The 12,657-nt window shown below is 37.4% G+C and overlaps 1 protein-coding gene across 6 annotated transcripts in view; it reads right to left on the bottom strand.

The window, feature by feature from the left end:
* The window catches only part of LOC149661166 (fasciclin-2-like), a 37,844-nt gene that overhangs the window by 5,212 nt on the left and 19,975 nt on the right, over positions 1 to 12,657 (bottom strand). For 4 of the 6 annotated variants that reach the window (XM_089842556.1, XM_089842558.1, XM_089842560.1 and 1 more), the window contains exons 2-11: positions 5,818 to 5,992; positions 5,580 to 5,734; positions 5,046 to 5,315; positions 4,868 to 4,983; positions 4,642 to 4,801; positions 4,272 to 4,568; positions 3,907 to 4,203; positions 3,352 to 3,785; positions 3,079 to 3,268; positions 999 to 1,043 (exon numbers count right to left, since the gene is read on the bottom strand). In XM_089842556.1, coding sequence (XP_089698682.1) covers positions 999 to 1,043; positions 3,079 to 3,268; positions 3,352 to 3,785; positions 3,907 to 4,203; positions 4,272 to 4,568; positions 4,642 to 4,801; positions 4,868 to 4,983; positions 5,046 to 5,315; positions 5,580 to 5,734; positions 5,818 to 5,992 — 2,139 coding nt within the window. Of the gene's footprint in view, positions 1 to 998; positions 1,044 to 3,078; positions 3,269 to 3,351; positions 3,786 to 3,906; positions 4,204 to 4,271; positions 4,569 to 4,641; positions 4,802 to 4,867; positions 4,984 to 5,045; positions 5,316 to 5,579; positions 5,735 to 5,817; positions 5,994 to 12,657 lie in introns of all 6 variants that reach the window. The other 2 variants (XM_089842557.1, XM_089842559.1) reach the window with 2 other exon arrangements.

Here is a 12,657-nt window from a genome sequence, read left to right as displayed (position 1 = left end):
ACTTAAATTTCTTGACAAGGTATCAGCAAGAAGTGATATCTAGTTTATTAGGGAGAAGGTATAAAATCGCGCCATATTTCTATCTCTTTATCTCCAGTCCAAACGTATATAGTAGGTCCGGAGTTAATCCCCGCCGCCTCTAAATTAAAACCAGAATCTCATTGGTTCTTGAAAACTGTGCACGTCAGCGCGACGCGAATGACCAGAAAATTACTTGTATTTTCCGACTGAGGAGAGTGTAGCGAAATAGCCCCGGCCTCTCTCCTTTTACGTCCCCCCCCTTGTATTTTGAAAGAGGGAATGGGACTATGGGACGCCGCGCCAATACTTAGGCATCTTTTACCTTCCCCTTGTATTTTGAAAGAGGGGAATGGAACTATGGGACGCCGCGCCAATACTTAGGCATCTTTTACCTTCCCCCTTGTATTTTGAAAGAGGGGAATGGAACTATGGGACGCCGCGCCAATACTTAGGCATCTTTTACCTTCCCCTTGTATTTTGAAAGAGGGGAATGGGACTATGGGACGCCGCGCCAATACTTAGGCATCTTTTACCTTCTCCCTAGTAAACTATAGTAGATATCCCTTCTTGGTATCAGGGTTGCCAAAAATGATAGTAAATTTCGATATCACGACTTCCCACCTGAAGATTTCAGGTACTTCCCTGACCTTTGGCAACCCCTTTTCCACGTTTCACCGCCATTTTAAAACTACTACTACTAAAATTTCCAAAGAAAATTCATGCTAAACTAGACCAAAAAAAAAATAGGTAATTTCTAAGTATCAATTTGCTTTTTAAAAAAGGGATTAATTACTAACAGAGGGGAAAGATACTAAGAGGACACGGTGCTTTTGGGTTTGCGCTACTAAAGATATCGACAATCATGCACTATACTCTAATTTCAAGGAATATATATTTTGCATAATCGGCTTGCAATTTTTTTTTTTTTTTTTTTAATTTTATTATCATTTATTCAGGATCGGAATTTTAAAATATACCGGGGAAGCCAAACGGTGGGTAGATGTTAGACATTTCGCTGGGATCTAGAAACAAAGATTTTGTTAGATTTCGACGGAGAATGGTACAACCATAAACACACAAATTTGGATTTTTCTGGGTTTTTTTTTTTTTTTTTTTTTTTTTGGAAACGTAGTCTTTATCTAGGAAAGGAAACAAACTTTCCTCCCTGTTTTTCACCCGGGCCAAGTTGTAAGGAACGACGAGGTGGGTTACGTTTTTAAGAAAAATTGTGCCTTTTAAGGGATTTAATGAGGGATATAATACTCTGATGTTAAAATTTGTGCAAGAGATATTAATTAAAAAAATAACACTCAAAGAGACAGGCTAAAATCAAAGCTTATTAATTGTTATTTGTTTAGAAGGTTTTAAGGTCGAGTTAAAGCCAACTTGGGAAGGGGGGAGGGGTTTTTCATATGCCGCCTTTAATTTCTGCTCATTTCCAAGCAAGTGTTTCAAATAAAAAATTTCAAGACTTTACAAACGGAAAGACAACATTTCAAAGATTACAACAAAATTGTGGAAAACTTTTATTTTTGAAATTACATTAAGTTAAATGACATTAAATTTAAAGTTACTAATTCCAATATATCTTGTCATTCCATCGTTTAAATTGCGTAAAATTTTGCATACACGCGCATTTACACCTACGCTAGTGGTTAATCGCGACACTTTCGCAAAATGTCAATTATGTAACTAATTAAGCGAATAAATTAATTTAATTAGTGACTTAATTAGTTAAATAATTGATATTTTCCAAAACTGTCTCGATTAACCACTAGCGTAGGTGTAAATGCGCGTGTATGCAAAATTTTATGCAATTTAAACGACGGAAAGACAAGATATATTGGAATTAGTAACTTCAAATTTAATGTCATTTAACTTAATGTAATTTCAAAAAATAAAAGTTTTTCACAATTTTGTTGTAATCTTTGAAATGTTGTCTTTCGGTTTGTAAAGTCTTGAAATTTTTTAATTGAAACACTTGCTTGGAAATGAGCAGAAACTAAAGGCATATGAAAAACCCCTCCCCCTTCCCAAGTTGGCTTTAGCTCGACCTTAAGAGATATTAATTAGAAAAACACCAACCAACAATTTCGGGGGTTTATTCATTGGTAATCCTTCAATTTATAACCAGAATTTGTTTTAACTTACTTATTGTTGATAAAGTAGCACCAAAACATTTATAAAACTTAAACTAGAGTTCCAAAATACTTCGATTCGGTAACTTAATTTATATAAATTTTCAGTTTTAATTAAAAGTTCAGGTCATAATTTAAAACTGCCATAGGGAACCCTAGCCAATTAGAAAATTCGATTTTAAATCCAGGCGTGGTCAACAACACATGGTGCCATGATCCCGGACCAGTGGTGTGAGAGTCCCGTTTTTTCGGTTTCGAGCCGAGTCCGAGTATCGAAACTAATTTCTTATCGAGTATCGAGCCGAGTCTCAAAAATACTTTCGAGTATCGAGTATTTAGATAGGTCAAATTTTGTTTGTTCTTTCGAGTAATTATTGACTTGTCGAGTAGTAATTTTGTAAATTTCTTGAAAATAACGAAGATGTTCAATTATCTAACATCTAACTAGTTCAAAAAGATTGTTAGTGATCAATTAAACATTGAACAGGTGATTTTCAAAATAAATGATCATGAACTCATCGTCTGCTATAGTTGTAAGCCTCGGACTCGAGTATTTAAGATGTTAAAAAGCTACTCGAATCTGACTCGAGTATCTCAATGTGTTGTTATCGAGTATCGAGTCGAGTACTCGGCTCGATACTCGAACAGAGTACTCGCACACCCCTGTCCCGGACCCTAACTGGTCAAAGTTCCCTAAGGAGTTCGGCTTAGCACCACCTCAACTTCAGAAACTTCATTAAAAAATTAAGGGAAGCTTTTTGGCAAGTTTTATTAATGATTTTGATGTTATTTTATCAATCTAAAGCGATTAAAAATTGTTGTCGGGAAATTTAAATTTTTCCAACTTTAATTATCGTTTTAATTTCGGTGTTAAAGGCTGGGCATCTAAATAAAAAAAAAATGGAACTTTCGACATTACCCGCGGATGTCTTGAATACCATGGAAGCGGGCTGACTATATCCGATTTCGTTCTTAGCTCTCAATTCGACTTTGTACATGGAACTGGGTTTGAGACCGGTAATATTGAAACGAGGCGCGTTCTCCCATTTTTCGATCCTGTACAATTTGTCGCTACCAACTTGACGGTATTCTTTGCCTTCGAATTCAATCTGAATGAAATAAAAACAACGGGGCAACGTTGCAAAAAAAAAAACACTGGCAATTTTAATCAAAGTTAATCCAATTAACTTACTTCCAAAACTCTCAATTCGAAAAATTGAATTTCTTTTCCATTATCTTGAGGTACGGACCATCTGACTTGATAACTATCGGGGAAGCGACTGACATTGGTGCCAGATGGCATCATGAAACTGGGGATCTCCGGGGTAGACTCCGAGGGCATGACGAACTCTAGATCGTCTCCGAATCGGCCGATTCCGGCGTCGTTTTTGGCGGCGAAACGGAAGATGTACGCCGTTCGCGGTTTCAAATCTTCCAGAATGTAAGAACCACCTTCGAACCATTCTTTGGTTTTAATGGCAGTTTGATCGTCGTCTTTTTCGCGATATTCCACGACAAATTCTCTGATATTAAGCCCCCCGTCATCCGAAGGTCCCCTTAACATAAAGGTAATGGTTGTAGCCGTATTGCGTTCAACGTTGGACTGTTGAATTCTTCCAGGAGGACCTATTTAGTGGCAAAGACATAACCAGGAATTACTTCCCTAGACCTTCTTGGCCTATTTTTAAACCTTCGACTTCTCCCTGACATTTTAGGCCTATTTCAAACGAGAGTGAACATTACTTACGAGCTTCGGTTAAATTAATTTCCACGGAATTGTTTCCGTACTGGTTCCTCGCTTCGCATCTGTATACGCCATATACATCGGTACCTCCGCTGACTGTTGTGGATGGTTTGACCAATAAGTTACTGAAGGATGCTTCGCCGTAGACGTGATAGAGTTCGTTGGAAACGATGGGAAATCCCCTAAAGGTCCAAGTGATTGTCGCGTTAGGAATGGCTTCCGCGATACAAGTTAAGTTGACCGGGTGTTCTTTCCAGGTCTTTTTGGAATGGGCCGTCGTTAAGGACATATCCGGAGGAACTGCGATAAAAACATACATGGGCGTTATAACATAGTGTTACAGTAAATAGTCTGTATAGACAACTTACATTCGACTTGTAAATGTCCTACTCTTTCAGCTCGACCACCATCATTTTGGCCGGAACAATAGTATAGACCATCGTCCCCTCTCATGGCGGACTGAATGGTCAAGGAAAGAATTTGATCGGGACCATCGGGTTTCGTTTCTAGCGTAAATCTATCAACCGAATAATCGAAAGGTCGGTCCTCGCCATCTTTGCGTATAAAGACATTAGGCTTAGGATCGCCGGATACTCGACATTTCATAACGACATCGCGTCCTTGTATCACAGTCTCGTTGTTGAATTCCCTTACTTCCGGTTTAACTGTTTCGCCACGGTAAAAGCTCAATTAATTTATCCCATATTTAATCAACTCAATTAAAGACTTATGACATACCGATGACTGATACGCTAGTTTCTTTAAAATCCTTATCAGCGCTATTCTCAGCGATACACTTAAATTCGCCAGCGTCATTTTTCTCAACTTTTTGTATTGTCAAAACGCCAGTTTCCGAATTTACCAAATACCCTTCGACGGAACTTAAATTTTGTTGTATCTAGATAAAGTGGAATGGCTCAATAACCCGGAATAGCTTTCGACTAAAGGGGCGTTTCTAAATTACTTGATTCCTCCAATAGTATCTGGGAGTAGGATGACCCGTGGCCTGACACCTAAGTTCGACTCTTTCACCTTCGACAAACTGGTAACTCTCTTCAAAATCCGTTATTTTGGGTGGAACTTTAAGAAGGAAATTTTTTAGAATCAGGAGGTCAAGGCTACACTACTGTTATTCAATTTACCATGAATTTCAACATTTATGTCTTGCGTTTTAATTTGACCAGTGGACGAAACCATGGCCCTAATAGTGTAAACGCCACCGTCCGATTCTGAAACTTCCTCAATCTCAATACCGTCAGCGTCAACAGCGTACGTCGCCGTGTTTATAGGTATTTTGTTCTTAAACCAGCTGGTACTGGCCGCTGGATTAGCGTTAACGCGACACCTGATTCGTCCAGGTTTATTGACAATAATGGCTTGTCGCGTTGGACAATCCTCTAAGGTAATGCCGTCTAGAACCCCGAGTAATTTCGAAATTAAATATCAAATTTAATAGATACAGGGTTCATAAGTGACCATTTTGATGATTTTGATTTTTTTTTTCTTAAATTCAATTTCAAGGTTAATATGAACTCTGTAGATATTAATCTTCAAACACTAAATAACTGTTATGAAAAACGGATGCCGTCATCCTTTGCAAACGTTAAGACATGACACTTCCGGTTAGTTATTTAGCGTTTTCCGCATTGCATTGCATTGCCTAATTATCAACTTACGATAAAACGTAATATTAATTGATTTTTCTTTGGTTAAAGTATTGGCGTAGGAGGCGGAACAAGTATATTTCCCGGTATCTTCCGTTGACGGGTTATTAAAAATTAGTAACAACGTATTACGAGAAGTCTTTTGGATAGTAACTTCTCCTAGGCCCCTAAAATTCGATGAATAATTAACAAATTTAAATTGGTATTGATTTTAAATTATCGATCAAAATTAATAGTGAAATAAACTTACGTGTCCGTTATTGGACCTCGTGGACCGGACCATGTTATTTCGTCGAATAAGGTCGGGTCGGACGCGACACCGATACAAGATACTCCAAAATCTTCACCGGCTTTTTGGGATATCGTGGGAGCGTCGGGTTCGATACGAACGGACGCTAACTCTTCTTGGGCATGTGATAATGAAACTGAAAGTAGTCGAAAAGGAAAGAAAAACTTTAGGTTAAGTTGCAAAAAAAAAATTCAGATTCAAATTCCCAATTTATTTATTTATTTATTTTTTTTTTTTTTTTTTTTTTGAGGTTTTTCCTGGCCTTCTAATGCATGTCAAACGTTGTCAATTTTGAAAGTACATTTTAATGAAGAATATTACTTATCATAAACAAGTCAATTCTAAATTTCGAAATTATGTTCAAAAACATTTATTGTCACGCGCTACACTAGAACACGTGTTCAACGTCGTTGACATTTTCGTAAACCCAATAAAAGTTTTCACTAAAATCTAATTACCCCAATTATTTTTTTATAACCCCTTTTTCCAAATATTTTTAAACTTTATTTCCAAAACCGTGTCAGATAAAACTCGAAACTTTTGGCACTTTCCCTACCAAAAAAAAAAAAAGTTAACTTCCACCCGATAACAAAAAGGTACCTATATTAATATTTTCACGAGTAAAAGTTGCGAAAACGATTAAAAAATATTAAAAATCAGGGTTGTTTAAGATATTATACTGAGAACAATAGGGTCAACTTTGTAAAGGAAAAACAAAAAGACGATTGTCCTTCATCGAGTCATCGTAAATCGAAAGTAGGTGGTAGTTGAATAGACGCGAATCTCGACGCTCTAAAACTTCTTGCCAAAGTCGATAGCGCGTGAAAATTACCGCTCATGGGATAAAAGTGAAAATAGATAGCGTAGGCTACTTTGAACCTGGTGGGCGGAGGACAATATCCTGGAAAAGAGTATAGACTGTGGACGACCGGTTCTTTCGGGCAAAACAATACCCAACTTTTATACCGAGGGACAATCGTTTAAAGAACAATAGTTCAGTGTCCTGGAACTTTTTAAATTAAACCTAACTTCATAAGTAATATAACAAAAATAGGTATGTCACTCAAATACCTTAAAGGACGTGCGTGTGTGTGCTAATTACCCAAATTGTTATGGGTCAACGAGAAATTCAATACAGAGAAACCAACACACAGGGGCGTGGCCGGCCGCCATTTGGGTATTCTCCTTCTCACCAAGAAGCACCGCTAGAGGCAGCGCGAGTAGGACAGCCTCCGGCGTGTTTTGAACTCGGGCTATTGGCACCAGGGAGAGTACTCCAATGGCGGCCTAGCCCCTGCGAGTTGAGTTTTCTGTATGTAATTTGTTGTATGATGTTTTATACAGGGTGATATAAGAAGGGTGGTAGGCGATTTTGAGTCGATGACACTTTGCCCTAAGAGACACCATATACAAGTTAAATTAGCATTGTCTTTCAGTCTCATATAAATCCAAGGAGTCATAAGTAAAACACTCTAATCATAACTTGTTTATTATGACCCTTGTGCCAAAATGTCGTAGAAGTTACGTACATTTTAAACTCAAAATCGCTCATTGAACCCACTGTACTTCTGTCCTACCATCCTGTTTAGGAACACCCTGTATCATGTATCGTTTTAAAGTTGCCTATGTCCCAATTTTTAGCCGTTTGAACAAACATTCCTTACGAAATTTAACACTACAAATGTCGCACTTTTTGATATTACGTTGTTTCTGCCAACGTTCGTTGAGGGATCGACCTTACGTCACAAACAATTCTACCGGACGTTGTCAAAGCTCGACCCTCAGATTCCCGTTATACAGATAGCGTTTTGAAAAGAGACATTTTTAACTGGTGCCTTTACATCTGTTCTTATCTATGTTAGGGATTCGAGCCGGTTAAAAAATAAAAAGGTTATCCCTTTTTATTCGCCCCACTAATAGGCTATTACTCCGAGATGCTTGTTCGAAATGTTTAGGGACGCTTCGTTTAGAATTATAGGCCGAGGGGCAGAACCATAGCTCGGGTTTCCTCTAGACCCGAAACAAAAGAAAGTTTTCATTGTCTTCAAGAAACATTCGGAATTAAGATCCCAAGACGCAATTTTTAACCGTTTTTAAATCGTCCTTTTTTCGTCTAAATATTGCTGAAATTCACTTAAATTTGTCTGACTTTGTTTGACTTTATCTTTTTGGCCTATATTAAGTTGAACCCTGACCTATGACAACCCTGTTAAATAAATACGGATGAAGGCACAATCTTTAAAGGGAAAGATTCTCGGTTCTACACATTATACCTTAAAAGCAAGAAGTATTATCTAGTTTATTAAGGAGAAGGTATAAATTCGCCACATTTCCAGCAGCTTTATCCCCAGTCCAAACGTATAGAAGGTCCGGAGTTAATCCCCGCCTCTAAATTACAACCAGTATCTCATTGGTTCTTGAAAACCAAGTTTCCAACTGAGGAGAAGTGAAATAGCCTGTCCTCCTTTTACGTCCCCCCTTGTATTTAGAAAGAGGGATAGGACTATGGCGCGCGAATACTTAGGCATCTTACACCTTCTCCCTAATAAGCTAGATATCACTTCTTGTTAAAAGCACGGCCTTTTCCTAAATAGAAAAGGGAAGATATTAACCAAAAACAATGATAAATAATCTCTTATTAATTTAATTAGTCTTAAAAACGAGGACTACTGTGCCGCCATAGGTTTAATGGTCCCTGTCAGTCAGAAGAACCCCTTACCCCTACGTTATTGGTTGCCACCCCTGAACTCAGCGAAGAAGTAGTCAGAGTTTTCAGACCAATTAAATGGTAATTACTTTTAAATAAGAGATCATTTATTTTCTAACATTTTCCCTTCTATTTTTAGAAAAAAAAAGGCCTTTGTTTTAAAGTATAGTGTTATATTGCCTGACCCTTTCATTTAAGCTCACCACATCAAATCGATCTTAAAGTTACCTTCTAAGGATCGCGTGCAAATTTCCGTCAAATTATAATTAATTTAATTGCATTTTTAAATAAATTTTTAGTTTTCTTACAACATTGAAATTAAGCAACGTAAATCCGTAAAGAATTCCCTTCCATTAACCTATTAATTTGGGGAAATGATTAATAATTTAAATTCACATCCCACAGGAAATTAACAAAGTGGAAATTTTTCTTAATGAAACTAAGAAAAGATAAAAATAATGATGTAAAATAATAAAAAAAAAACAAACCGAAAAGGGTTGGGGAAAAATTTACCAAAAATTATGACGGATAATCGGGTGGAGAACCAATTTTCCAGTCTCGAAATTAAAATGAAAATTGAATCGCAGGATGTCCTCGAAAGTTTTAATACCGTTGGACTAAAGCTTCGAAAAACACAAACCACAAAGTCTTGGCACCAGGAAGTCATGGTTCATTTTTTTAACGAATGCATTATCAAGTTTTGGATGAAAACGACGCCACGGTCAATCATTGTATTAGTTAATAATTGATGAAGAAGGGGAAGTAGTTGAATATAATAGGGTCGGGGACGTCGTTTTATCGCGTAGTTTGACGGATTAAGTATCTCCATAAAAACATCTAATTACATTCCTGTAACGCCTTTTAAGGTCGGGATAGACACGCTTCCAATAGACGTTACAGATTTTTATGACAAGGTCATTTATAAGACAAGACCTTGAAGAATTTAAGCAGACTACATTATTATAAGAACGCTGGTCCCCTTGAGTTCGATAATAAAGGTTTTATTTTGGAACGAGAAACTAAATTACAATACAATATCAAGAAGCGATATCTAGTTTACTAGGGAGAAAGTATAAGATGCCTAAGTATTCGCGCGCCATAGTCCCAGTCCCCCTTTCAAAATACAATGGGGGGGGGGACGTAAAAGGAGGCCACCGGGCTATTTCGCCCCTTCTCAGTCGGAAACTACAAGTAATTTTTCATGAACCAATGAGATGCTGGTTGTAATTTAGAGGCGGGGATTGACTCCGGATCTAAGTTACTTAGTTTGGACTATAAAGCTAGATATGTGGCGAATTTATAAACTAGATATCGCTTCTTGATAATGTATAAAAAATGCTGAGCCAGCAATTTCGGTGTCTAGTCAAATGTGATCTCGATAAAAGAGATAAGTTTGAGAAATTTGATGCTAAACTAGACGAAAACTTCGATTAAGTCAAAAAATATATGATATTAATCATATTATAGGATCTTTCAGGAAAGGATAGGATTAATAGGTACAGAAATATTGGATTTTATAGGAATTACAGGACCGCTGGGCTCCATGCTTTACGATTCTCTTTCTCGTTAATGACATCTTTTACTCTAAAAAAACATGAAGATACTTTCGGCCAAGCATGGACTGAGGTTCTTAGGAGGACATACTTCTCATTTACGTCCCCATGCAGCGAGCCTACCCTTAAACAGTGACCTTAATTCTCTAGAACCCTAATCTCCCCTTGCGATGCTCTAGCCATGGTTTTCTTTTAATTGACAAAGCGTCCCGTTTTTCCCATCCCCAAGAGTTTAATAAGATCCATGGCTTTAGAAATTCCTAAGTTCGAACTACATTAAATGAAGTTGTACTACTCTTGACTAGGTCCGAGTTACCATGGCTTCATCTAAAGAAGAGTGAAAAAGGTACAGTTTAATCACGGTATAATGAAATACTTTGCGGGTCTCTAGGAGATTCGAGTGAAGTAAGCTTAAAGATCCACCGTTGGATGGAATGCAATTAAAACCGTAAAGAAATACCCGAGCCACAGTTCGAAGAGAGCTGGGGCTAACACGCCAACCTAACCTACCAATCAAGATTTCTTACTCTAAACAAGTAAACCTTATAAAAATAATAATAATAATCATAAACAAGCCATGGGCTTCTAATGCCTAAAAAAGGTCATTCGGGTCAAAAACGTGTTTGACATTTTGAACATTGACAGGGATGTGATGAGGATTTAGGGATTTTGCAAGATTTTGGCTTCCAAAAACACGGTAGAATCTTATACACTGGCTTCTTAAACTGTCGAAGCTTCTCTCCGCTCTATCAGACTATAATGTCAATGACCCTAAAGGTCACGACCCCGAGACCAGGGCGGTAATGGGACTTAACCTTCCCTCTTTCTCCCTCACTCTCTTTCCCCTGTATTTTCCAGTCTACTACCGCATGTCGACGGACTACCTAAGTTTGGCATCTTTGGTTCAGACCAATCTTTCAAAACATTTTGTACCACCAACTGAGGGGATCTAAAAAAGCTAAAAAGATTTTTTTCTTAAACGCTAAACTACCAGAAATTTTCTTTTCGCTACTCGACTGCTTTATACCAAAAGAAACGTTGATCTTTAAGAGTTTTTGCAATAAAAATTCTAGAGGAATCTTTTTCTACCAAAACAAAAAGAAAGAAAAAAAAGATATATAAACAATACAGCCAAAGATGCGATGGTTAAAGTATGGCCGTCCCATTTATAGAATTCCGTGGACAGTAACTTACGATATTCTTTAAATTTAAAGGATGTTAAACCGGATGTTTAGCTTATTTCTGAGGGAGTTGGGAACTCTTCAATGAGATGTACTGAGAAGATTTTTGGCATAAACAAGGGGGTTTTATTGGTGGCGTCAAATTCTAACTTTTATTATATTTTTGTGTCAGATGCGACGAGAGAAAGCTGGAATTTGTCAGCAGCAAAAAATAAAGCCTTACATTTTAACGACCACACGCGTCTTATGGGGTTAAAGTCACAAGCGAAATTTAGATGAAAAGGTTTTTGTTATAATTTGTATCAAAATTTAACCTCCATTTAGGCCCTAAAATTTAAGAGAAAAAACAACAACAAAGGCTTAACAAATATTAATGTATTGGCAAAGCACGTATATTTTTAAAGCGCCAGAATTTTCAAAAATCAAAAAGTAAACTAAACTACGCATCGACAAAATCCGTGATCGATTTCAAACTTAACGCATCGTGGGATGAAGTTTTCAACTAAGTATGGATACCGGTTTGTGGTTTTTTAAGCTACGTTGTTATATAACACACGTAGCTAGCTATACGCGATCATGTTTGAGTGGGCCCGGCTACACCAAAAACAACCGTGTCTATCTATAAGCGGGTTAAGAAAAGTTCAGCGAGAAATAGAAAAAGAAAAGAGACAATATTAAGAAAAAATGAACCATTTCTTAAAAGAAAATAATTAGCATTTAATTAGGCTTAAAAACGCTGACTCCTGCCTCGCCATGTTTAGAGGAGTCTCCTAGCCAGAAACCCTTGGTTCAACCTATCTCGTGCGGGTTTTGGCTAGCAGACGCCTCTAAACATGGCGGGGAAGTAGTCAGCGTTTTTAAGACCAAGTAAATTGTACTTATAAATAAGAGATCATTTCTTTTTTTAATATTTTCAGAAGAAAGGCTGTTCTTTTAAGGTGTAATCAGTTATGTTGCCTGAACTTTCCTTTAAGCCGCTAAAAATTCAAATAATGCCTCAAGCATTGATCTACCTGGTATACAACGTCCCACGCATCAACCCTAACCACACGTAGCTAATACAAAATGATTTTCGTGCCTTGTTTTTCTTTGTGGGCATGCTGCATACAGCCTGAAGAACTTAACGGCTTTATGGGTCAATTACGGTCAAGTTCGATTAAAATTCGCGATGAAGGACAAAACCCAGTGTGGGATAGAAACGGTAAAGACCTAAAGGGGGCGTTGCGTTCGAAGGTTCCCAAGTTTTCGGTCGATGATTTCGAATATCATTATATCGATTGAATACGAAATCAACCGCGAATTTAACAAGACCAATATATACACACAACGAAAAATGAGGAAACCAGATCGCGCTTGGTGA

The sequence above is a fragment of the Phalangium opilio genome, unplaced genomic scaffold, assembly GCF_054372755.1.
Source record: "Phalangium opilio isolate 3A_F unplaced genomic scaffold, DU_Popi_V2 ptg000070l_1, whole genome shotgun sequence".
NCBI lineage: Eukaryota > Metazoa > Arthropoda > Arachnida > Opiliones > Phalangiidae > Phalangium > Phalangium opilio.
Note: the sequence above shows the minus strand (reverse complement) of the source record. Positions and strands in the feature narration are given on the sequence as shown.